Source organism: Sminthopsis crassicaudata, chromosome 2 (assembly GCF_048593235.1).
Source record: "Sminthopsis crassicaudata isolate SCR6 chromosome 2, ASM4859323v1, whole genome shotgun sequence".
NCBI lineage: Eukaryota > Metazoa > Chordata > Mammalia > Dasyuromorphia > Dasyuridae > Sminthopsis > Sminthopsis crassicaudata.
The window spans coordinates 453554041-453580852 of record NC_133618.1 but is presented as its reverse complement, the minus strand read 5'-3'; the positions used below and the strand labels follow the sequence as shown (position 1 = coordinate 453580852).

General features: G+C 34.6%; 1 protein-coding gene across 3 annotated transcripts in view; it reads right to left on the bottom strand.

Annotated features, from left to right (window-relative positions):
* RAD21L1 (RAD21 cohesin complex component like 1) overlaps nt 1–19089 on the bottom strand; it is a 34568-nt gene extending 15479 nt beyond the window's left edge. Inside the window, exons 1-10 of one of the 3 annotated variants that reach the window (XM_074292846.1) lie at nt 18964–19089; nt 15308–15483; nt 14269–14398; nt 13331–13430; nt 12086–12192; nt 9587–9757; nt 6850–6954; nt 5894–6007; nt 4326–4555; nt 3528–3627 (exon numbers count right to left, since the gene is read on the bottom strand). In XM_074292846.1, coding sequence (XP_074148947.1) covers nt 3528–3627; nt 4326–4555; nt 5894–6007; nt 6850–6954; nt 9587–9757; nt 12086–12192; nt 13331–13430; nt 14269–14398; nt 15308–15451 — 1201 coding nt within the window. In that variant the 5' untranslated portion in view covers nt 15452–15483; nt 18964–19089. Of the gene's footprint in view, nt 1–3527; nt 3628–4325; nt 4556–5893; nt 6008–6849; nt 6955–9586; nt 9758–12085; nt 12193–13330; nt 13431–14268; nt 14399–15307; nt 15484–17942; nt 18028–18963 lie in introns of those variants that run through there. The other 2 variants (XM_074292848.1, XM_074292849.1) reach the window with 2 other exon arrangements.
* Nucleotides 19090–26812: the final 7723 nt, after the last annotated feature.

Here is a 26812-nt window from a genome sequence, read left to right as displayed (position 1 = left end):
TTGGAGGAGCAAGAGAGATCAAGTTAGGCATCAAGAACTGCGGGGTGGCTAGCATACTGTCCTGACATGTCATTGAGGGCCTTGAAGTTCCAATTCTGAACTTTAAAGATCTTGATGAGCATAAGCCTGGGAAGTAGAAGTCAGCATACAAGAAACCAGAGGACCCAGAATGAATGAAACAAGGCCAATCATTCCAACCCCAAAAATGCATCAGGGGTATAGCTTGGCCCTTCAACAAAAACAATTCAGGAACTAAAGCTAGAGAAATGAGTAAACCAGAGAAATCATTGACCAATACCAAAATTATTGCAAATTTAGAAAATCTTTCAAAAGATAAGAATAATTACAGCAAATGCAAGCAAAGACTTGGAGGAAAAAATAGATCTGAATAAATCACTCTTCTATTATAAAACATGAAAGACTCAATTTAGTACTTAAATGCATTTCTTACCTACCTTTCCAGTGGTACCATGGATAGAATGTTTGAATAATCAATAGGTTAAGAATACTATACACATAATTAGTTGTGTGACACTGGAAGTGTCATTTAAATTGTCTGTGCCTCACAGTTCACTCATCTGTAAAATGAGGATAATAATAGCACCCACTTCCTAGGATTGTTGTGAGGATAAATGAGATAATATAAAGCATTTTTTAGCTTTTAAACATGTTTGCTAGATATTATTATCATTATCTTATTTTCAATCCATATTCTTCTTCACATTTTCTCTGATTCCAATTGAACTACTAGTATTGTTGAGGTTTGGAAAGGGGACACCAAAAATTTTGGGTCATAGAGCAGTTTCATGAGGTGTCTCAAAAGAATTTGTACGCTTGAATCCATATCCAAGTCAAGGGACAAACTTTATTGTAATTGTAATGCCATTACAAAGTGGGTTGAATTTCCAAAAGAAATTAGCAGAGAGAAAGAAGCAAGGAGACACATGTATCCAGCTTTTTATCATAGATATGCTAATTCAATGGCTCACAGGTAAGAAGGAAGAGTGGTCTCTTGTCATTAGCAAGATTATCAGTCAGCAATGAATTGAGGAATGGTTTCCAGAATCAGGCAGATTGTTAGAGTAGCATTCCTTTGTAGAGTAGTAGAGAGGTGGGGAAGCCAGAGGACTTTGGAATCAGATAGATTCCCAGAACAGAATTCCCCAAGGTCAGGAGACCCCAAAATCACCATTATATTTCTTTAGAAGGCATACCATATCAGTATTACCTGCATTTATGCCCTTGTACAGAAGTTCTAGAATGTACTCCTTTCTCACCTCTACTTCTTACACTTTTCAGATTCTCTAACTTCATCTGATGACATCTCAGGTGTCACTTCCCATATAAGACCTTTTCTGATTCCCTCAATTGCTAATGAGCTCTCCATCTTGAAATTATTCTGTATTAACCAATCTGTGTCCTTGTTATATTCCTGCCCATCAAATAAAATATAAATTCCTTGAAGATAGGAAATGTTTTATTTTTCATTTTAACAATTCTAGTACCTTGCATAGTGCCTTGAATATAGTAGGTGCTTAACACATTTTTAACAGTGATATTTCCCAAATTAATCCATATTTAATATTATATTGATCAAAATACTAATAGTATGATTATATAATTGGACAAAATGACAACAAAATTTACATGGAATGACAAAAAGATCAAGAATGTCAAATAAAAATATTTCACTTCCCACTCTTCAAATGAGAAAGATAAAAAAAGATAAGAATAGTCAATGTTGTGGAAATATAGTCACACAATTGCATTACTGGTAGAGCTGTAAAATGGTACAACTGTTTTAGAAAGCAATGTACAATTATGCAGTAAGTGACTGAAATGTTCATATCCTTTGACTCAGAGATTCCACTCTCAGGCCTCAATCCATTGATAAGAAGGAAATTTCCAGATATGCCAAGATATTTATAGCACTTTTGCTAATAGCTAAGAATTGGAAACAAGGTAGATGCTCATCAATTGGGGAAAGGCTAAACAAATTGTGTTATGTGTTAATATAACAAATGTAAAAAAAAAAAATGGAAAGATCAGTTATGAACTGATATAGAATGAAGTAAGCAGAGCCAAGAAAACAATATATACAATGATTGTAACAATGTAAATGTAAAGAACAACTATGAAAAAAAATCAAGAGTGAATGCTTAGTACAGTGCGAGGAGACAGTACATAAATGCTTATTCTTCTTTTCATTCCTCACTAGAAAGTTTACTGACAGGGAAAAAAAATACCTATCTATACAAAAATATTTCTGCCAACACTATTTATATTATTGAAAAAGTGTAATTAAGTTAAATGCACATTGATTAGCAAATGACAAAACAAATTATGATCATATGAATGAAATGGAATGTGATTGTGCCATAGTTAAATAATAAATATGAGGAATTCAAAAAATATAGGAAGACATATTGATATAGAGTGAAAGCAGTGGAACTATATACACATATAATATATTCAATTATATAAAGACAACAATAACCACCACAAATCTAGGTTATTCCAATTTCTACTTTTGAGATCCCTTGCTTTTGGGAAAAAAATATCAATTTTATTTTTATTTTTATAAATAAGTATAGGTATTCAATTACATAAAAAATACCACGTAAGACAAAAATCTCCAAAATGGAAATTATAAGCCATATGTATCTGTAAATTTTTGCTACTTACGGATTATAAAGCCAAATCTTAAAAAAAAAAGTCTACATTGATTTTTACATAATAGTATTCATAACATCCTATTTTTTCATTATTTTAAAAAAACCTTCTTTACTGTGTAATTGGTTTACCATAATGGAGATATATACCTATATATATATATGTATATATATATATATATATATACATATACATATATGTGTACAAAAGTATCTACACACATGCATTTAATAAATTACTAAACATCTGCTGAATAAATAATGACAACTTCTCTAGGTGTTTGTATTTTTCACTTTATCTCATTTGATCCTCACAACTTTCCAGCAAAGTAGGAACTATAGATATTATGCTCATGTTCTAGATGAGGAACTCTGGATTGGAATGGATAAGTAAAATACATAGCGCCAGAACTGGAATAAATAAATGAACATATTGTCTAAAAGTACATATACCTAGCTGTTTGTTTCTAATTTAATTTTCTAATTAAAATTTCTAACATAATTCATATTTTAAATATATATATATGTTACATATATATATAATATATATATAACTTACCTTCATTACTTCTGTCTATAAAATTAGGAAATCAGGAGAAAAATTTTTTTTTGCCAGAGTAGCAAAAACCAAATTTTAGGCATAGCTATTTAAAATATTTCTTATCACAAAATTTTTAAAATAAAAATCACATCAATCAGGAAAGAAAATGAAATGTCAATGAAGCAATTTCTTTAACTTTAAAATTGTTTTTGAAGACTGAATTTGAACTTGGGTAGGTTAGGCAGAAATATTTATACTCTAAAAGGATAGCTATGTTTAGTGTAAAAGAAGTCTCTACAGATTTGAAATCTTACCTAGCAGGTCATTGTTTCTTGCATTTTCCTTTTCAGATCCCATCTGTAAAGTTTTTCTTTTATGTTTAAAGCCAGTTGACTGAAAGCATTTTCTGAACAACTGTGAAAATATATTTATGTTTCTTGGATTTTTGTAAGTAAAAAAAAAAATCAGCAAATTATGCCATAAAATAAACCAATGATATATAACCATGCAAAGAAGTGGTAAGATATAAAAGTAATGTAACATATAATGTATATTGAAGATTTACTGCATTTGGCTATTTACATTTCATCTAGTATTTTTCTTGATTCACATGACAATCTTAGGAAAGAGAACAAAGAAAAGCATCCGAGTACAGTGGAAAGAGTGCTGCATTTGGAGTCCAGCAATTTTCATTCAAATAATGGTTCTGATCCTTACTATCATTGTGATTTAAGGCAAGTTACTCACTTTTTGGAACCTCAGCTCTGTAAAATGAACTTCCAAGTTCATTTGGGCTCTAAAACTATAATGTAGAACCCATATTTGAAAAATAACAAGATTGAGGCTCAGAGACAATAAGTGATTAAGGAGAGGTTACAAAAGGGGAAATAGGACGTGAATTCAATTTTTTTTTTTAATCACAAGAAAAGTGGTTTTGTTTTAAAACGTTTTGGTTTGTTTTTTTCCCAGTGAACTATGCTGCATCCATTCAGATTAGTATCTTAAGTATTTTAATTCTATTTATACAAAGTTTTGAAAAAGGATGTGTAACATCTCTGTTACTGTTACATAATGTAAATGTTATGTCAGTATAAAAAGACAGAAACGTTTACCATTTTAAGCTCAGGATTAATCAGAAACTGGGTAGCACTTGACAGAAGGGTATCTACTCCTCCTGTTTCCTTCCACATCATCAAACGTCTGGTAGGCGGTGCTAGTTCCAACACAGTCAGTGTATCCATAAAGTTACTAAGCTGTTTGTGCATGGTCTTACTGCTGATTTCCTTCACTGGATCAATAAGTAGCTTCTTCTTACGTTTGCTTTTCCTTCCCTGTGCAATATCTAAGAAATATACATAAATTTGGTTAGTTAAGCTCTTTATTATAATTGTATCTGAGGGATTTATGTCAGAATATATTTTGCTGCATTTTTCTCTTCCTGGGTCTCAAGAGCATAGTAATACATTCTGCAGAATTTCATGGAGTGAGAATTCTATCGCTTTCCTCCTCATCTCCTTCTCAGTTCAGGTGGAGATTTACTTAGTGCTAGTAGATCTTAAATAATTTACTTTTCCAAGTAACTCTCAGAGCATTGGGGGAGTAGCACACCAGAGACAGAGAGACAGACAGAAAGATGAGCACACACACACACACACACACACACACAGAGTTGCTTTTGGTCCCAACCATGGTACATATGGTGCCTTCTCTCATAACTTATAGTTGTGAGTAATGCAAGGATATCAGTGGAGGAACAATATCGTTTACTTTTGTAATGAACCCCTGGAAATAGAAGAAACTTCCAGAGCTCATATAGTATCTAGTTCATTCTGTAATTTCTATACCAGCCATTCCCAAACTAATTTGATAGAATTCATAAATGCAAATCCTGGGAATTTGGATAGTACAGAATATCCACTGGGATAAGAGGGATCAGAAATTTTGGAACAAAATAGATTTTTATCATTTAGAAAAAATGTACATGTAGTGAATATTTTTGATATGTGCATTGAAATTTTATTACAGAATCAACATTAATAATTTTATATAGAATATTAGTACTTTATGAAGGAGTTTAGGCAGAAATATCTACACCATCTCCCAAACAGAATACTAATCTAACTTTTAAAGCTCTTTTGAGAAAATAATTCCACAACTTTCCTTCACAATCCATTCTAGTATCTGATAGGCTTCACCATAGGAGACTTCTTGGTTTTATTTATGATCTCTCACCAACAATCTAAGCCCATTTTCTCTTATTCTGTTATACCTGGAGATGATTAACCACCCTCTCTCCACCAAATTCTTACATAAATGTGAAGATCATCACTTTTTGTCTCTTTGTCGCTCCACACTTTTGCTTTATGGTGAGGGAGTCTTTCACCTCAATCTTCAATATTTCCTTATAGATCTTTTTCAAACATTTCATCACTTAACCACCTTTTTTTATACAACACCAAATTGGATATAGAATTTAATAAGTGCTAAATATAAAAGATGCATCATTTTATGGTTCCTTCATTGCATTCCTACTGTATTATAAATTCTATTATTGTACCTACTCCTTGCCATACTTCATAGGTATTCAATACATTATCACACTCCATAATATTCCAGATACAATTATGTTCTAAGTTTTAATCCTTTTATATTCAAGGAAAAACCCAAACATGACTCTAACCTCTAGGATCAATTGGATCAAGAGTAAATTCCTCTTCTTCATTTGTCATTGGCATAGTTCCATTCACTTGCTGACTGTCAGGTGGATATACAGATTCGGAATTGTTTGTTTCTTCTATTGAATACATAATGATAATCTTACTAAAACAAATATGTCACAAAGAAGTAGTGCTGCTAATTATAGAATAATAAAAGAACTAAGTGCAATAGTAATCTTATAAGTAAATTAAAAACAGTGGATACATACTATAAATTATTTGCTAATAATTATGGATCCATAAGGAACTATAATTGCATATTCGTGTATAACTCCCTCTCTGTTCAAATTTCTAATCTAAGGTCAAAAGAAAATCTAATATTGAAAAGTGAGAATAGTCAAAATGGGAATTAATTATAACTATAATACTTGAATTCTTATTAAAGAACTAAAGGATTATTATGTGAGTTAAATCAACATTTATTTCAAGTGGGAAAATACTAATAATTAACTATACAGTTACATTATTATAAACTATATGTATCTATGCATATTTATAGATAATACATATTTTACCACTTAATTCCAAAATACTTTTTAGCCCTGAAAACTCATAAAGACCACCTACTAATGTGTAAAGAAGCTGCAATTTAAAATTCCATTTATATTGATGAAATCAAAGATCCCTGAAGTATCCAAATAGGTCAACACAAGTAATTTCAAAAGCATAGCACTTAGGCAAATCACTTAAAAGTGCTTTCATAACTAATACTATGTAATCACTCTTTTTCCCAGGTAGCAAGATTTCCAGGCTAGGCCATCTTAGAACTCAAAATACCACCCTGGTCTCCTAGAACCCTAAGACTCAAAGGTATTATCATCTTTTTGTTATTATAGTACTATATCAAGTTAGGGCTTATAATACTTAAATTGAATGTTCATTTTTTTTAGGAAGTACATAAATACAAATCAGAACTCACCAACTATTGATTCAGATGATTCAAGAGGCTCAGGAGGCAGAGAAATTTCTTTTTCCAATTCAAAGTCTTCCAACAGGATATTGTGGTCATCTTGTAACAGATTGTCTTTAAAACATAATATGTAACTTTATCATGGGAAGTTTAAAAAGTATACTCATGAAAATAAATGTTGAATAAAATGTGTTGAATGCAGTTTCGACATTTGGTTGATTTAGTTTTATGTCACTTGTATCACTGGTTTTATATCACTTGTAAAACTAAAACCATATGATATATAATCAAATGTAACCAAATTTAGGACAATTGTGATGCTAATAAGTTTATTTAAACATAGTTAATATTGTAGTTCAGCAAATTATTTCTGATATTACATGACATTTCATCAACTTAAATTCTGTATTTACTGGCAATTCTGCATATCTATAGTATGATTTTAAAAAGATTAAATTATATTCCATAGGATTTTAGTGTTAAATTTATTTTATCAAATTCTAATTTTTGGAAAGCTATTTCTCTGGTATATGTGTATCTTATGATCTTACATATCTATATAATAATAAAACCCTGAAATTTATGTTAAGATTTGTAATTTTCTAAATGTTTTCATCACAAAATTCTCATGGGATAGACAATACAAGTTATGTTTTACATAAAACTGAGACTTAAAGGGACTAATAACAAGTTCATCACACATAGAACTAGAAGGGAATTTAAAAATCCACTAGTCTAATCCCTTAATTTTATAGGAAAGGAAACAGGACTAGAAAGCTGAAAAGATTTAAATATTCCCAAAGTTAAGGTCTGAACATGTCATTCCCTTTCTCAATAAGCTCAAAACCTAATGGATCCCTCACACCTCTGGGTTCAAATACAAATGGCATTAGAACTTTTCATAACCTGGGTCCATTCTATCTTTCCATATTTATTATACAGTATTTCCCCTTTGAACCCTTTAAGTCCAGCTAAATTAGCCTTTCCTACACAACAGTACATCTCCAGTCTCTTCAAAAGTCTTCAAACAGACTTTTACTCTAATGCCCAGAATGTACTTCTTTACCTCTGTCTTTTAGAACTTTGTTATTGTTGTTCAGTCATTTCAGTTATGTCCAACATTTCATGATTCCATTTGAAGCTATCTTGGCAAAGATACTACAGTGATTTGCCATTTCCTTCTCCAGCTCATTTTACAGGAGAGGAAACCGAGACAAACAGGGTTAAGTGATGTTATGCTGAGTAGCTGAGATAATGTAGTATAGTGATGAAATGCAAATTTGGAGACACTAGTCATCTACATTATTTCAATACCTTCCTGATGGATCTTTCAGTTTTTAGTGTGTCCTAAATTCAATCAATCCTCTATGAAGCCTACAAAATAATATTCCTGAAATATCGTGTCATGTCTCTTCAAGAATATTCAGTGGCTCCCAACAGCCTCCAAGATAAAATATAAACAATTTTGTACAAACTTTTTATGTTTCAAAACTCAATCAATCTATATGCCAGATCTATGTGGCAATCTATGTCATCTACTTAGTAGCAGACACTATTCTAAGTGCTAGGGATACAAATACAAAGAATGAAACAATCCCCACTCACATGGTACTTACATTGTAATGGGAAAAAACAAATATAAATGTGTGTATATACAGAACAAATATAAAATTAAGAAACTCAAATATATACCAACTTGTTATTTAACTATAAGGTAGTTTGGAAGAAAGAATACTAGCCATTTGAGGGAATTATGAAAGTATTTGGTATCTGAGCTGTATCTTAAAGGAAGAGTAGCCATAGATATATAGATGTGGGAGTAATCTGCATAAAAGAAGATGAAGATAACTTTATTCAATGGAGCTAATGAAATCAACAAGTCAGAGAAGAGGGTCCATGGAAGAGTCTTAGGGGATGCTCGCAGTTAAGAGAATGAAATATGTATATGTTTTGACAAAAAGCAAAACAAAACAAAACAAAAAAAACCCTGAAGAGTAGCCAGACAGTTAAAAGAACTAAAAGAGAACAATGTAATGAAAACTTATACAGAAGAAGAGGGTGTCCAATAGTATCAAATACTGTGACAATTAAAGATGAATACTGAGAAAAAGACCTTGTATCTAGTAATTAAGAGATTTTAGGAAACAGCAATTTCAGTTGAATGATGGGGTCAGAAAGTAGATTACAAAGGGCTGAGAAGACGGGAGGGAATTGGAATTGGAACAAATAAAAACTTTTTAAAAGGAGTTTGGCTACGAAAGGGAGATAAATGATATAGATTGAGAGGATAGTAGGCTGTAGTGAAGAGTTTTTTTAAAATGAAAAGAGAATTCTTAAATTCCTCCCAATTTGTTGGCTCCTTTCTTGCAATCTACAAATGTAACAAACAACATAACAAATATATACAACCCAATAAACCTGCAAACAGAGTGAGTTTATAAGTTATAGTAAAGGAGCCAGCAAATTGGAAAGGGTAAAAAATTAAGGACAAAAAAATTGTATGGATAATCTGTTAGGGGAAATGAAAGGAGATAAGATCAAGAGTACAACTAGAAGGGCTTGGTGAGAAAGAATATTCTCTTCATTAAAATTATTTTAAAAAAATTTTTTTAAATTTAAAAAATTATTTAGTTTGGAAGTAATGGAAGAAAAGATGGGAAGTTTTAGGAACATGTCTGAAAATTCAATACAATCTATAATTTTATTAGACAAAATATTATTTAAGATGAAACACTTTAAACCATACCAATCATGTCCCCTGCAACTCCTTCATCCCCAAATCCATCTTCAGTGTCAAATAATATAGATTTTTCTTCAAAAAGACTTGCAAAACTGTGTCCAGCCAAAACTGTACTGTCACGTGTCAATATGTTCTCATCAAAGAAGCTTTGTCTCCTAAGTAGTTCAGATTCATCACCTAAAGAAATGATCAACCAGGATAAGTAAGACCTGAGATATGTCTATAACTTCCTAGAGGTATAAATAATAGCAAGCATATTAGGTCCATAATGAAAATAGAAAAAATTAATTCAACATTAACCAGTAAACTAAAACATAAGAGTGTCATTCAAGATATTGAGTCTTGAAAAAATTCACCTTCTATAGGAAAAAAGAAGAATTAAGTAAATTAACATTACCCAAAGAAACATTTGTTGCTTTGGATCAGATCAGAAATAACAATATTATATACATATATAAAGACTAAAACAGATCTCATCTCACTAAATGAATATTATAACTTTGTCTATGGGCACTTAAGAGACATGAAAAACTAAGTACTAACACAGCAAGGAAGACAGAATAGCTAAACTGTGAGTCAGAATAGGCAGTAGTAGAATCAATACCCCTAAGTAGGACACTAGTGTTTCTTCTACTTAAAGACAAGCCTATATATAAAAGCAGGAGAAAGGAAGGTGCATTTTGCTTGTGTTTGAAACTAGCCCTGATCATACTTCCTATATATTACATCAAAGTATATATAGAAGGAAAAGGGAAGATGATATCTTGCCATAGAAAAACAGTTTAATTACAGGGGTCAGATATCATTGGATACCTATTATTTCTGAACTATTATAGGGTTATTCTACTACAGAAGAATGCCAGATAATAAATTGTGTCTTTGGTTACACTGCTAAACTGTCCAATGTTCTGGATCTAGAAAACACCAAAGGAATTTGGCTATGATGAATTTTTGTCAGAAAATCAGTAAAGTTAGTGTTCTTGATAGTACTTTCTAAGCTTTTCCCTCTTCCTTATTTTGTGCCCGATTTCAGGGGACTCTGTCTGAAGTTTCAATTTCCTGAGATCAAGAGGAAAATCTATTATGGTTTAACAATATTACTTATTGGATTCTATGAAATTAAGGGAGATTTTGGCAATGGAAAATTGCTTATATTAATTTTCATGGTAACTCATCATAAATTTGTATATCTAGGTCTGGAAGCCCTTTCAAGGACATATTGTTCACACTCTACCATTATAGTTTAGGAAACTGAGGCTGCACGAATGATTTGCCTTTATTTCTTTTGGATGGTTTATCCCTACCTTCCCATAATCCTAATAATACACAGAAATAAAAGGCAAAATTTCCAGAAGGATTCCCACCTTCAATTTTATAATTTATTTGAGAGAAATAACTCATCTTGTTTCAGTACTTTAGAGTTTACAAAATATGTCCTCAAAACCACCATATGAGGTTGGCACCATAAGTAGTCTTATTATTTTTACAGATGAGGAACTTGAAACTCATGGTAGATAATTAAGTTGACCTTGTTTACCAAGACTTATAAATGATGGAGCTGGGCTTCAAACTCACAATATACACCATCCTTACCTTATACTATTTTTATTTGTGTACATGTTTTATTCCAACTAAGATCCTAGTAATACCTTATTGGAGAAGGGTAAGAACCATTCATGTTGTACCTGGCAGGATATCTTGCATATGCAATAGATTCAGAATATCATAATAACAAAAATAGCAATGATATCTCCCTCATAAGGTGGTTATGAGAATCAAATATGAAAACATGTGTGTAAAATGTTTTGTAAATCTTAAAGCATTATATAAATGTTAGCTGTTCTTAATAGATGCTTGTTGAATGGAATACATACATGAAGAATATATAAGTACTTATAAATCAATAGTTTAATGTGTGATTTACTATAGGACAAAATGAACAAATAAACAGAAAAAGCACAAAGCTCTGGGGTCATTAGAATGGCAAAGAATTAAAGAAAGATTTCTTGAAGGGAGTTGGCTTGAACGTGTTTTTGAAGGAAAATATGGATTGCTGGAGAAGTGGAAAAGACAAAGACACAAAGACAGGAAATACATGTGGGGTGACAAGTGAATTTTCTTGGCAGAAACACAAAGCAGATATTGGAAGATAAAAGAGAAATAGAATTAGAAGAAGGCTTTAGGCCAGCAAAGGACTTGAGATTTGATAAATAACAGGAAGCCTCTATAGGTCCTTAAATAGGGAGATTCAAAAGGATGGAAACAGATTTTTGAAAATGACAGTTCAAAGAGTCATGAGTAGAATGGATAAGAAAATAGAAGATTAGCATGAGATGAGACTATTTTAGTTCTCCTCGTGTGAAAAAATAAGGATTTAGCCAAAGTCAGCATCAGTGTAAGGAGAAAGACAAGAGTAGACCTAAGACACAATTTAGATTCAATTCAGCACAGAAATAAAAGTAAACTTGTTTATGATTTATTTTCTAACTTCTAAAATACTCTCACCAAAACTTCCAGCTTGAAAAAGCAGATCATTACTGAAATCTTCTCTAAGTGTAATGTCTTCAGCTTTGCTCTGGTGCAGAGTAAAGTGCTCAGAAACATCAATAGCACTAAAGAGAAGTTTAAAATCCAAGTTATTGTATGAAGAAAAGCACCAAGATTTTATAACTAGGTTGGAGAGTCTATACCCTACTCCCTAAATAATTTCATTCTAAAAATATCAACTGTATATTTTATAACTCATTAGTCAATTCCATAGGAATAAATTATATGAGATAGCCACAGACTTTTTTCAGCTGATATACACTAATACAAATATTGGCAAAATATTGTCCTGTCTTGACAAATAACTTGATGAATGATAGCAACTAGTCAAAAGTGCAAATTTGCCCATGCATTTTATGTTTACAAGTTAAAGTAATAAGACCAAGACTGAAGAGAAAAGGAAGTCTCACAAGTTTGACAAAAATTCTTTTGCTTGATCCCATTACAAAGTATCTTTCTTTTAATCTCTCCTGTCATTGCTTCCCTTCAGCACTGTATAGGCATGAATAGTGAAGTGACACATTTATATTATTGGTTTGGTTTCACATTTCTATCTAGCATTGCATATTTAATGAATATGAACTGTAAATCAATACCATCACCTTCTTTTCCTGAATTCATAAGGTAATTTATAAGAAATTATTTCAAAACTGTCCAATTTTTAAAAAATTTTAATGCCCTCCCTTCTTTTGTATTTCATCAGAGAACCAGAAAACATGTTTTTAGCAAGGGAAAAGTTGACTTTATAGTTAATTTTTGTTTATAATAAATTATATATTACACTAAATTCAAACTTTTGACAGATGTATTCAGCAAATTACTAGGTAATCCTCTTTAAAACTTAATCCATTTCTCTGAAGAAAATTTAAACATTAACATGTAAGAAAAAATTTAAGACCCTGTTTAACCAAGACATATGGAAAAATCTTTAATGATTTCAAAAGATTCAATGGAGATGATGAACTCTCCCTGCCTTAATTGACTGTCTTTGTGAGCTAACCAGAGCCAGAAAAACTCCTTTCTTGGTGTACAATCCTCTAGTGATGAATCACTATTCATTTAACTAAGCCAGTACCTAGAATTGTGTGATAGGTTTATAATGAACTGGCTAATATGCTAAAAAGCCAAGTCACATCTATGCCATGATAAGATACTGAAGTAGATTATTACTGGGGATGTAGAAACATAAGAAAAATAATTTACTTCACATTGGGTAACTGGTTATCAAAGTCATGAAATTCTTCTGGTAATGTGATAGAATTATAAGCAGCTTCAAAATTCTCTTCTGGAAGATCAACTAGTCCTAAAGGAAATAAACATAACAATCATATTTACATAGTGCTTTAAAATTTAAAATTATGTTAAAATACATATATACACACATGTATACACACATATATAATATTAATAATCTTATTTTTCCTTATAGTTTAAGTATTATCTTTATATTACAGAAGAAGAAATCTATGCTTGTTAAAATTAAATAGTTTGTCCAAGTTACTAGTTAATTCACACCCTTGGGACTGGAATCTAGGTCTTCTCAAACAAAGTCCAGGGCTCTTTTCATACTTAAATAAATAGTGACACTGTGGGAAGCAAAATATTCGTAATCATATACCACTAAATTCAGTGGTAACTTTCATTAATATTATGAAAAATGAAAAGAAAATCTGGCAATTGCACAATGTAGCTGAATTATACTTTAAGATTTTATAACTATCACAGCTGTACTCTGACATACTTTGGAGTATCTTCATAAATGACTGAAGCCCTTAAAAGATTTTTAAAACTAGTAATAGTAATTTTTAATCAATCTTATTTTATCTTTAGAGGTTTTAAAAGGAATATTATTATGCATTTTGGGTGGGTTTAATGCTATTTGATACATTAAACATTTTTTAAAATGTGAAATAATACAACTTTTCAGAGGAATTTTTACCTTTCTATGCAAACATGGAAGGAAAAAAAATAATTAAAAATGAGACCCTAGTCTTTGAAATTTAGATTTTAGTCAAAAGAAATTTTAAATTCACAACATTTACTTTGAAATCAATACTGTGCATCAAATTGGAATTTTCCAAATAAAATTAAAATACAAGAAATCACCAAGAACAATAAAACAAATCCATAGCTTTATATACCTGGGCGAAAGGTCATCTTCATTTTAACGAAAGCTTCATTACAGTCTGCCAAAAGATATTTTGCCTTCCTGTGATAGATTCGAACCACTCCTAATAGCAAATGTCCTGAAGTCCGCAGTGCAATTTTTACCTTTAAAAAAATACTAAAGTTAGTTTTTTTAGAATATCAGTTTATAAGGAATTTAGAATGCAGAAATAAATTTTTTTAGAATTCATCAAGTCAATAAGAATTATATCCGTTTAAAGATCACAAATATTTCCTTATCTTTAAAAAAAAAATTTCTAGATATTTCCTTAGCTTTTCAAAAGTATTTCCTAAGTGTTACTCTGACTTCTTTTCAACTATTCAAAGTTTTCTCAGTCATCGAAAGCCACAAACTACTTAAATGAAATGCAAAGAGAAGAAGTGAAAATAACAATATAGTATTATTGTTATAAGAATTATATAATATAAAGATTTATTAAATATTTTTCATTCATTCAACAAGCATTTAGTGAATGTATACTATATGCACAGCACGGTACTAAAGGATTATTTATAACAAGAATTAAAATGTAGTTTAACATTGTCTCTTCTTTTTAGGACCAATCTATGTGCATATGTTGTCCTCTAAATAGAAAACATAGCAGTATTGTACTTACTGTAGATGAAATCCTGTATTTGCAGTTATAAACCTGAACTGGAATCCCATTATTACTTGTTATTATTACTTGTGTGACATTGGGCAAGTCAGCTTCCTCATTTACAAAATAAGGGGGCTGGACTAGACGACTTTATAAGAATCTTTCTAGTAAGCCTATGAAATGGTTAAATTATATCAGAGACAGAACATAGCACAATACTTTGAAAGTGGTAAATGCTTAACAGACAGTTATTGAATGAACACTAGTGTATGACTAGGTGCCAAAATGAATAATGTAGAAAAGGGATGCTATGGAAATTTAGAAAAGGGGAATAAAATCCATAGTTCATCCAAATGTTTTTTTTTAAATCCCTTTCCTCCCCACAAATAGGATTCTACTTCAACCAATTACATACCTTAGGTGACAGGATTTTTTCAATAGTTGCCTCTAAATTACATTCAAATATATGCGCTTTTGTGAGCTTCTTCTCCCAGTGAGCAGCTAGCCATATTTTGGCCAATGGCCCTCGCTTGCTCATAAGCAAATGTGTATAGAACATGTTGCCTGTATTTCGTAGTTGGATTTAATGAGCTGGAAAGAGCAATGAAAGAAGATTTTTAAAATGGGATCAAAACTTTTCAGTCCAACTGGATATGTAATCAGGGACATTGGGCTCACCTCTTCACTCTACTTATCAAAATGATCTTGGCTAATTCAGTTTGCCTTTCTGTGTTTCAGTTTCCCTAATTTTTAAAATTAGGGGCTTTGTGCATACATATATTGTATTTAACATATACTGTAACATATTTAACCTGTATTGATCTACCTCCCACCTGGGGAAGGGGGTGTGGGAAGAAGGGGAAAAATTGGAACAAAAGGTTTTGCAACCGTCAGTGCTGAAAAATTACCCATGCATATGTCTTGTAAATAAAAAGCTATAATTAAAAAAAAATTAGTGGCTTTGCCTAAATGATCTTTAACATCCTTTTCCATTCAAAATCTTCTTGTCCTATCCTAAAGAAAGTTTGTTTCTTTTGGAAATATAAGATTGGCATCTTTAGACAGTATCGTTCAATTCAATAACCATTTACTAAGGGCCTGCACTATGGTAGGAAGTAGAGATACAAAGATAAAAAACAGCACAATCCCTATTCTCAAAGATCTTATAAATGAATAGAGTAGATATAATATGAACACAAAGAAATATGAACATGTCAATGACACATACTTAAGTATATGATTTTATAAAATTTTTTTATAAAAACAAGTATGTGGCATGCACTTATACAATACATGGTACAGTTTATGCACACATGTACCACATGTATAAAAGTATAGTTTGCATGTATGTTACACACGACAGGTTGTGCATACACATATATGACATGTTTACAAATAAGTGTGAAACAAGATAGAATGTGATGGTAGAAGGGAGAGGTCCAAAGAAAGTACTATAAGATGGGGACAGTTAGATGGCACAGTAAATAGAATACTTAGTTCTGAAATCAGGAGGTCCCGAATTAAAATCCCATCTCAGACACAACACTTATTTCCTGTGTGACCGGGCAAGTTACTTAATCCCAATTGCCTCACCAAAGAAAGTACTTTAAGAAAATCTGAAGTTCTTTCAGTAAATGCTTATCAACATTTATAAAACTACCTAATTTAATCTATTGCTTAAATTAAACTTTTATCTAGAATATCTGAGTCTTATCTAAAATACTGAATTATATTGACATTTTAAGCAAAACCAGAATTTTCACTTTAGATTTGTAAATACAACTTACAACTTCTTAGAAAAGAATCAAATTTTTAAAAAAGAGAAAGATAAGGGGCAGCTAGGTGGCGCAGTGGATAGAGCACCAGCCCTGAAGTCAGGAGGACCTGAGTTCAGATTTGACCTTAGACACTTAACACTTCCTAGCTGTGTGACCCTAAAAGCAAGTCACTTATCCCTAATTGCCTCAGCAAAAAGGAGAAAGAGAGAGAGAGAGAGAAACAACACAATACAAGACAAAAAGTTCAAGAAAGGAATAAGAGGTAGAAGACAATAAATGTCCACATTAAATCAGAAGCTTCTGATGCTGGCAAATGTGGAAATAGATGTCTGTCTGCTTAGGTAAACTGCTAATCTCTTACAATATTACAACATATTGTTGCTCTGACTTATTAAACAGAAAATTTGTTTTTCAAGTGAAGAAAAAGGGTGAGAAAGTTAAAAAAAAAAAGAGGCAGAAAGCTAGAAACTAGAAAAATAACCAGCATTTATAAAAGAACATTATTTTTAAAAATAGGTTTTAATCTGGAAAAATCCTTTCCTTGTTAAAAAAAAAAAAGGTGGCTGAGAATATTAAAAACTCTGGGCCCGTAAGTTTAATTTATCTTTTCTACAAAACTTTTATGAAAACAGTGATTATGACAGGCAGTATGGCACAGAGGAAGGGAGCAGGCCTTAGAGTCAGGAAGAGCTGAGTTCAAACTAAGAACTTAATTCCCATTCCCCTCCCTATCCCATCCACTTCCCTATATAATTATAGTCTGTGTGATATTGGGCAACTCTGAACGACATGAGGCAAATCTCTCAATGTCCCAGACAATTCTCAATGATCTTAAATTGCAGAAGTTACCAATCTGCATGGGCAGAGGGAATTCATTGGTAAAGGGAGTTTACTTAATGGCAGTTCCCTCAGGAATAAACTCATAGGTCTGGATTCCTCAAAAATTCACATACAAATTGCATAAGGGAAATCCATCTTCCATCTCTATGCCTGTGCACTGGCTGTCCTCCAGTCTTGGATTGTGTTCTCGCCTACTTCTGCCTCAGAGTCCCTCTCTTTAAGATTTATTAATTATTATTTATTTATTATGCACAAGGATTTTCCCTGATTTCTCCAATTGCTTATGCCCTCTCTCACAGTCTTGAATTTAACGACTTTGTATATGTATGTATCTACACACACATAAATAAGCACATTTATGCTATTTGTTTTCTGTGTACTTCTTGTTTTTCTCATTAGAACAGAAGCTCGCTGTGAATAAGGGTTTTGTACCTTAGTACCCAGCCTGTAGTACAACACCTGACACATGGCCGTCACTTAATATAACTTGATTGCTGCTGTTAAGTTTCACAAAGTGAAATAGCTCATATTCATATATTCATATATATTCATAGCTCACATATTCAGTCACAGAATTCAAAAGTATAGAAAATACAGGATATTAATGTGGTTTGTTCGGCATAAAAAACATTTGTTACAGCAAAATGCTGCCTGTGGCTCTTCTCCAAAGAGGTGTTTGGAGAAGCAGAATCATAGGGGCACTGGGAAAGATGGTGCACAGGCCTGGACTTGGAGTTGGAAGGTCAAGGTTTGAATCTGCATTCTACCTCCTATTTTCAGTGAGTGAATTTAGCAAAAACATTTAAGCTCTCTGGGTCTCCTGCTTCTCAGAAGGCTCTAACGTCTTTTCCGGCTCTAACTCTAATTTTACAATTTTTGTCGGCCCTGTAGGGCAGGGACAACACAAGGACACAGAGGATGGACCTTAACACTAGACCGACGGGGGATGGGGACGCTGATCCATGGGCCTCGGAACTAGGCAACGCAGATGATCAGCGCTGCTAAGACAAGAATTTATCTTCAGGAAAAACCAAAGAAAGAAAGCCTAGAGGTCAGTGAGAGGAGGCGCGCACAGCCTGGAAGGCGACACGTGTGAGAACTTTACGTCACAGAGTCAGAGCGGGGCCCCGCCCGCTCCCCGTCCAGGTGAGCTGTGACGTTTCGTCATCCAAGTTCCACAGAGTTAGAGACAGGGCAGGCATTAGAACCCAAGGGGACGGGCGGGGCTTGGAACGGGAGGGGTGGGGCTGTGCATGACAGGAGGTGGTGGAGGACGAGGAGGAGGAGGAAGAACCCGGAGCGCACAGCTCGGCCCTCCAAATCGGGAAGCGGGGAGTCCTCCAGGAGCTCTGAGGAGAAGTCCAGGCGCTGCCCTGACTGGGTGCGTCTCCTTTCCTCAAGATCCCGCCTTTCAGCTTCCGTCGCCTCTCGGCCTCGCCCTGCGTCTCCTTACCCCTATCTTCTTTCCCTGATGCCTGCTTGAGGCTCTGAGGAGATAGGAGCCGAGGAGTCGCCGCCTCTCTAGGCCGAGATCGTCCTCTCCTCTCACAGCTGCCGCGCTCTGGGAGCTGTGCCCAAGCGTGGCGCATGCGCAGGAGCGACCGCCTCGCGCCCCAGGCTTCGAGGCTCTTTCTCCCCTCCCCCACTGGCTCTGTCCTCTCCCTTCCCCTGGCCCCATCAACCTCCTCTCCCTCTTCTCCTCTTCTCTCTTCACCTCCCACTTTTTCTCCCCCTCCTCTTTCTCTCTCTCTACTTCCTCTCCCCTTCTCTCTCCCCCTCCCACCTTTTTCTCCCCGTCCTCTTTTCCCCTTCTCACTTTCTCGCCCTCTTTCTCTCCCCTTCCTCTCCCCTCCCACTTTTCTCCCTCCCACCTTCTCCCCCTCTCCCTTCTCTCTCCCCTTTCCCCCATTCTTGTCCTGTTCTCTCCTATCTGTCATTTTGCCGCCCTCCTCCTATTCAAGTCAATCCATTTAAATCCCTGGAGATTCTCTCTCACAGAGCCTCGAACTTCCCCCGACCCCTGCCTTTCCCTTACGTCATTCTCTTTATTGAGTTATTTGCAACCATATTTGCTTGCTCCTCCCTCCCCCTCCCCCCCCCAAAAAAAAACAAAAACAAAAACAAAACAAAACTAGGCCATAAACTCGAGAGCAAGGGAGAGGGTGCTATAGCTCCCCTTTTCTTCCTCACTTAATAAATGGGTTGAGTGAATGAAATTTCCTAAACCTATGAGACTTATTTCTGGTTGGGAAGAGCCTAGGATTCTGCTGAGAATCATGAAGGTAAACCAAGGAGGAGTTATGTATGCAGTGAAAAGAGTGTGGTATTTAGATTCAGAAGATGGAGACCCAAATCCCGACTCTGGTTCTTACTGCTTGTGTGATCCCCGGTAAATTACTCCTCCAATTGGAGCTGGGTCAGTTCAACATCCCTGCGTCTGCCACTAGCTACGTGACATTAGGCTCCCTTCTTCCTGGTCCTAATTTGGTCCTAATCCATCACGTCCAAGGTTTGCCTTCGTGTTCTTCCTGGGTCTAAAGAAGAGACTTGAAGGAAGCCACGAGGCAGTGATAAGAGTCCAGACATGGGGGACAGCTAGTGTAAAGTTAGTGAAGCCTAAAGATGAAGTGTCAAAGGGACCGCATCACTGGATTACAGAGTAAGAGTAAGAAGGTATAAGAAGAAATCTTGGAAAAGTTGGAAGGAACCAGATTATGAAGAGCTTTACAGCCAAGCAGGTGATAGGAAGCTCTGAAGTTTATCAAATAGGAGAGTGACATGGACCAAGCCCTGCTTTAGGAAGAGCACTTGGACAGCTGCCATGGGGGCTGCTATATTTCTGTAGGGAAGACACTGGATTGGGACATGAGCCAAAGAATGCTTTGAAGATTTCGTATCCCTCCCCAATCAAGATTTAACCCAATCTGTAGAAACCCAGACCTGGGAATATGGACCACCAGATACATACAGTAAAACTATATTTTCAAGCTAATATGGCCCATCATGTCATACTGACTTTTTATTTATCCTTCAAGTAACTGTTCCCAACTACATTTATTATTTTGATTTAGCTGGAAGTATATGATTGAGAAATGCTGTCTACGTGGAAGAAAATGATTTGCTTTAGTTCTGGGTCGTGGGTTATGGTATATTATATTATTTGTTCCTGGAATCAACTCACATTTTCTTTCCTTTTTTTTTTTTTTTTTTTTTTTATCCTTTAGGCTGGGGTTAAGTCTGAGGTAGGATTTGAACTTGGGTCCTCTTGAATTCAGGGCTGGTGTTCTTCTCTCCACTGCGCCACCTAGCTGCCCCCAACTCACATTTTCTTTAGAAAGCTTTCATCAATTACCACAGCAGGGAGATTTCAAATCTAGAGCGTAGAATGTCAGACCTGGAAGAGACCTTAGATACCATATAGTTCAACCCTTCTAATTTCACAGGTGAGAAAATGGAGACACTAGAGAAGTGATCATCCAAGCCTATAAATGTCATGGACCCCTTTGTCAGCCTGATGTAACCTATGGATCCCTTCTGCTTTTTAAATAATACCTTCTAAACACATAAAATACATGAGATAATAATAAGAGGAAGAAATTATATTGAAATAAAATTATCAATTTTTTTTTGTTGTTAAATTCACTGAACTGAGATTAAGAATTTCTGGAGAATCAGTGATAATCACTGCCAGTACTATCTGTTAGCATATAGAAAAGATTGTCTTGTATTGTTATGTTATTATGTATATGAACTATCTCCCCAAACTAAACTGTAAGTTTCGAATTTCCCATCATGTTTCAACTTCAGCCCTGAAAATATTAGGTGTTCAAGTAACTCTCCTGCCTTTTCTATATTACTGACAGTGTCTGTGTATTTGGTTCTTCCATGAATCTCTCCATCGAGTTTTCTAGAATACCCTATGTTCTCACAATGTCTAATGACTAGTCCTACCTTTTTTCCCCCTGTTGTACTGTGTGTGTGTGTGTTTCAGACCAGTCTTTCCTGGGCATTGGTCCAGAAGAAACACAGCACTCCATTTATCATCTGTGTATCTTTGTTCTAGCTGTCCCTAAGTCTGAAATGTACTCCCACTCCTACACATACATTCTCCCTGCACTAATCACCTTGTCTTTATTTTGTATAAATATCTGTGTATGTATGTATATATGTACATACATACACATGTGAATATATGTGTAGAGAGAGATTTTTTCCCTCTGACAGAATGTAAGCATCTTAAGAGTAAAGACTTTAACTTCTGTCTTTGTATTCTTAGTCTGACGCATAGTAGGAACTTGATAAATTCTTATTTATGGATGGATTAATACTTTGTGTTGTAAGAGATCTTGGATCCTCATTAGTCTGGGCCTGTGTCTGAAAATTAATGAAATTATCAGGGTGGAAATGGTCAATGACAAGGTTTGACCTCTTCTTAGTCGAGTAGCTTGACACTGTAGGGTAGACTCTTGCCCAGCAATGTAGCTCTGAAGCCCACAGGATCTGTGATTCTGTGTTTAGCAGTAGCAATATGATTGCAATGGTAAGAACTCTGGATTATGGATCAAAAAACCTTAATTCTGTCACTAACTTTGTGTGACCTTGGGCAAATAATTTCTGCATCAATAAAATGAAGATGTGAAGTAGTTGGTTTCTAAGGTCCCTTTCTACAGTGATGGCTTATGTTCTTTCTAAGGTCCCTTCCAGATCTAAAATTCTATGGTTTATGTTTTAAGATCTTCTTTAGCTCTGACTTTCTATTAAGTGACACTCTCTTACACATGGACTCCCAGAAGACTTGCTCCAAGTTTGAGGCACTCTTTTGGTGAACTCAAAACTACAGTCACCAATCTCCAATAATCTATTTACTTTTAGTAGTCAATTGAGGAACATATCAGCAAATGTAAGATCCTTGAGGTGTTTCTTTTGACTTTTATTCATTTCCACAGCATATAACATAATAGTATTCTTATTAAATGCTCACTGATTAATTTATTCACCAAAGAGCACAGCAGATCAAGTGATAAGAAAAGTTACCTCCTGGGCACAAATAGAGCAGAGGGTATTCTAGTAAATATTTAACAATTGAATCTGAAAAAAATGCATACACAATATTTTAAAATTTAATTTTCATTATTCCCACTTTCCCCTTCCCTTTCTTAAGTCTAGACAATCAACCACAAATTAAGCCTTAGCGTATAGTACTTGCCAATTTCTGAGGTCTAAATGTTCACACTGAAAATTTAACAGTTGGCTCTTAGAAGGCAGTTTGAGCTGAGCACATTGCTGCATGGATCACACTTTCTCTGGGTCATTAGTGGAGAAGTGACCACACAAGCTTGTATGATCAAAGAATATCGATGGAGGGCAGTCATGTGTCTAGGAAAAATGTGCACACTGGGAACATATAGACAGATGCAGATAGGGAAGGAATATACATAGAAAACACAAATAGGACAACTCATGTCCTCTGGCAATGGCATCATACGTTCTCTTCAGCATTATCCTAGCTGCAAGCATCATTTTTGCTGTGGTGTCTATTTCTGCTTGGTATCTCCAATAATTAAGTGGTGCTGAGCTCCTCTTTCCTACCTATTTTTAAGATCATCTTCTGAGTTCTTGGTTCTTACCTGGTAAAATTCCTTTGGCAAGGGTAGGCTGGACTCAGAGCTGAAGCTGAGTCACCACACTTAGCTAAGGATAGCCAGTAGAAAACAGAATGCTCTCAAGCCAAGATTAAGTCTTTTTTTGTTTTTTTTGCCTGTTTAGTTCTGGTTCTATTTTTGAAGATCCTGGTCCCAAATAACTATCTGATTTAGTGTTAGTAATATCTTGTACCCTTTGTACCCTTTATTGGAGGTGTTGTGTCCCTAAAACAGTTTTAGAGATTTTAACCAAAACCAAAAATAACCAATCTACAAAAGCTGTATAAAGGCCGAGGCTACAAAGCATGTACTCCCCTAACTCTTCCTAGTTGGCATGCAAATGTAGTTGGGCACGAATAAAAGCTAAATGAAGAGGGCAAGGATGCTGCCCTCAGCCCTTGTGGTCCACATTCCAGCTTTTATTATATACATCTGCCCACAACAACAAAAAACCCCTGGCTTTTGAGCCATATTTTCTTGAGTACAAAACCTCTCTGTTTTTCTACATTATGATTCAGGGAACCATTAGGGATGGGAAGAAATGAGCCTTTAAGACTGGATCTCAATGGAAACCATGAGGCAGTCAACTCTCTCCAGGCATTTTATAGAAAGATCATAGAGCCCATTACATGCTGTTGTCAAAAGGAAGACAACCACAGTTGGTTGTCTCTGCCCTCATTAGCGAATGTCATTGAAATCAGCTAGACTCACTGGTGGGAGAGTTTCAGGAATGCACAAAAGAGCCAGAAAGGTAGCAGATGGAATTTACAGTGTGGAGATAACAGGTGTCTCCTAAAACATCTTCCATTTGCCAGCTTCCTCCCAAGACAGCACTTAGCAGTTAGTCTCACTGCCTGTCTCAGTGCTCAGGGACTTGGCTGATAATTCTCTAGGAATGAAAAGGGCATTTTAGAGTTACCACTCATCCAACCTGCTTTCTGTGCCTTCCCATGGAAGGATTACATCCTAGGAGCAAGAGCTGAGGGGTATTGTCCATAACAGAAGGAGTCGTGAACTAGCAGTCTGAATTCTAGCTTGGACAATACTTCATCTTGCTGGATTGGCCTTGGGCAAATAACTTATTTCCATGAATAAAATATAGGTAATTCTATCTGTCCTCATAGGAGTACTATGAGAATTTAAGAAGATCCTAGGACTCTAAAATTAAAAAGAGTCTTCTTCATCCAATTCCCTCATTGTTTTTTAATAGATGAAGAAAGAGAGACTCAGAGGTGAATTGACTTGCCCAAAATTATGTGAATAATAAAGGATAGAGCCAAGATTTGAAACCAGATTTTCTGAATCCAAATCCAGTGCTTTTTCCAGATAATGGATGTGAAAGTGCCTCGTAAACTGTACTACAGCTACATATATATGTTAAGAGTGTGACAACGGAAAGAACACTGGTTTTAGATTCAGAAGATTTACATTCAAATTCTATCTCTGATATTACTTAGACAAGTCATTTAACTTCCTTGGGCTTCAGTTTTCTCATTTGTCAAATAAGGGGATAGAGGAGAGAGCCTTAGAGGTCCCTTCTAGTTTTATATCTTATGATTTCCTGAATCCATTTTTTAATAGCAAAAAATAGTACAATAATACAGTGGAGAGGACCTTTAGCCATCCTCTAATCCAACCACATTCAGAAATCCCTTTTAGAAATCTTTGTCCAGTTGCCATCCAGCCTCATCTTAAATTCTTTCAGTATCAGGAAACTCAGTGATCTTTTTTTTTCCTTTTGGCTAATATCAAAATGAGATTGAATTCTTTAAGAACATGCTGACTAGCATTCTCCATCTGATAAATGGTTAAATAATGTGAACAGACAATTTTCAGATGAAGAAATGAAAACCATTTTTAGTCATTTGAAAAGATGCTCTGAATCACTACTGATCAGAGAAATGCAAATTAAGACAACTCTGAGAGGTACTACACATCTCTCAGATTGGCTAAGATGACAGGAAAAGATAAGGATGAATGTAGGAAGGAATGTGGGGGAAACCCAGACACTGATGCATTGTTGGTGGAACTGTGAATGGATCCAGCCATTCTGGAGAATAATTTGGAACTATTCCCAAAGAGTTATCAAACTAGTATACCCTTTGATCCAGCAGTGTTACTACTGGGCTTATATCCCAAAGAGATCTTAAAGGAAGGAAAGAGACATGTGCAAAAATGTTTGTGGCAGCTCTTTTTGTAGTGGCAAGAAACTGGAAACTGAGTGGATGCCCATCAATTGGAGAATGGCTGAATAAATTGTGGTATATGAATATTATGGAATATTATTGTTCTGTAAGAAATGACCAGCAGGATGATTTCAGAGAGGCCTGGAGAGACTTACAGGAACTGATGCTGAGTGAAATGAACAGGACCAGGAGATCATTGTTCATGGCAAAAACAAGATTGTGCAATGATCAATTTTGATGGACATGGCTATCTTCAACAATGAGATTTGAGGCCAATTCCAATGATCTTGTGATGAAGAGAGCCCTCTACATTCATAGAGAGAGGATCATGGGAACTGAGTGTGGATCACAACATAGCATCTTCACTCTTTTTGTTGTTGCTTGCCTGCATTTTATTTTCTTTCTCATTTTTTTCTTTTTTGATCTAGTTTTTTTTTTTGTGCAGGAAGGTAATTGTATAAATATGTATGCCTATTTTGGATTTAACATTTTTACCATGTTTAACATATATTGGATTACTTGCCATCTAGGGGAAGGATGAGGGTAAGGAGGGGAAATTGGAACATAAGGTTTTGTAAAGTACAATGTTGAAAAATTTTCCTTGCATATGTTTTGAAAATAAAAAGCTTCAATTAAAAATAATATGCTGACTGATAATCACTTGTTGTTGGGGTGGGGAAATAAGCAGGATAAGGCAGGTTCCCAGCAGGGCAGCCAGCCTGAGATGATATGCCAACCCCAGATCACCTGATCATGGATCCAAGATTTAGAGCTAGAATAAAACTTAGAGGGCATCTTGTTCAACTTCCTTTATATTATATATGAAGATTACATCAGTTATAATTGGCCACATGACCTGCATTTGAGTATGACTATTCCAAATCTTATTCTAGGGCTCTTTTCACTGGACTCCCTTGGTTGATGATATCACTTTATTCTCTTTGTGGACATCTCTTTCACCTTTTAATGATCAGGCTGATTGTTCTCTGGATGTCATCTTGCTAAAGCCTATAATAACAAAAAATCTAATCTTTCATGAGATCATTACTATTTAAAAATACTTTCTCATATTTTATATTCTTTGAGCATCAAAACAACCATATGAAGTCAATTGGAGAGATATTATAATTTCTACATAAAGTCTAACAGAGGATGAAACTGAAGCCCAGAGAGATCCCATTACTAGGTCACTAGTGGGTCAGTAGTAGAAATGAAATTGATAGCCAGGGTTTTATATGGATTAGGATTCTTTTTTATGCTATAATAATGTCTTCTACCTCATTCCATTTTGGGGGATGAAACTTCTGCTATTCTCTAGGAGAAATTGAGGCAAGACTATCTGGAAAGTCTGGTTTCCTATTTATTTTGAGCTTGCCCTAGCTTGTGTAGGAAGATGCTTCCAAAATGCCCATCAATAATTGAATGGTTGAACAAATTATGGTATTTAATAGTGATAGAATATTATTATACTATA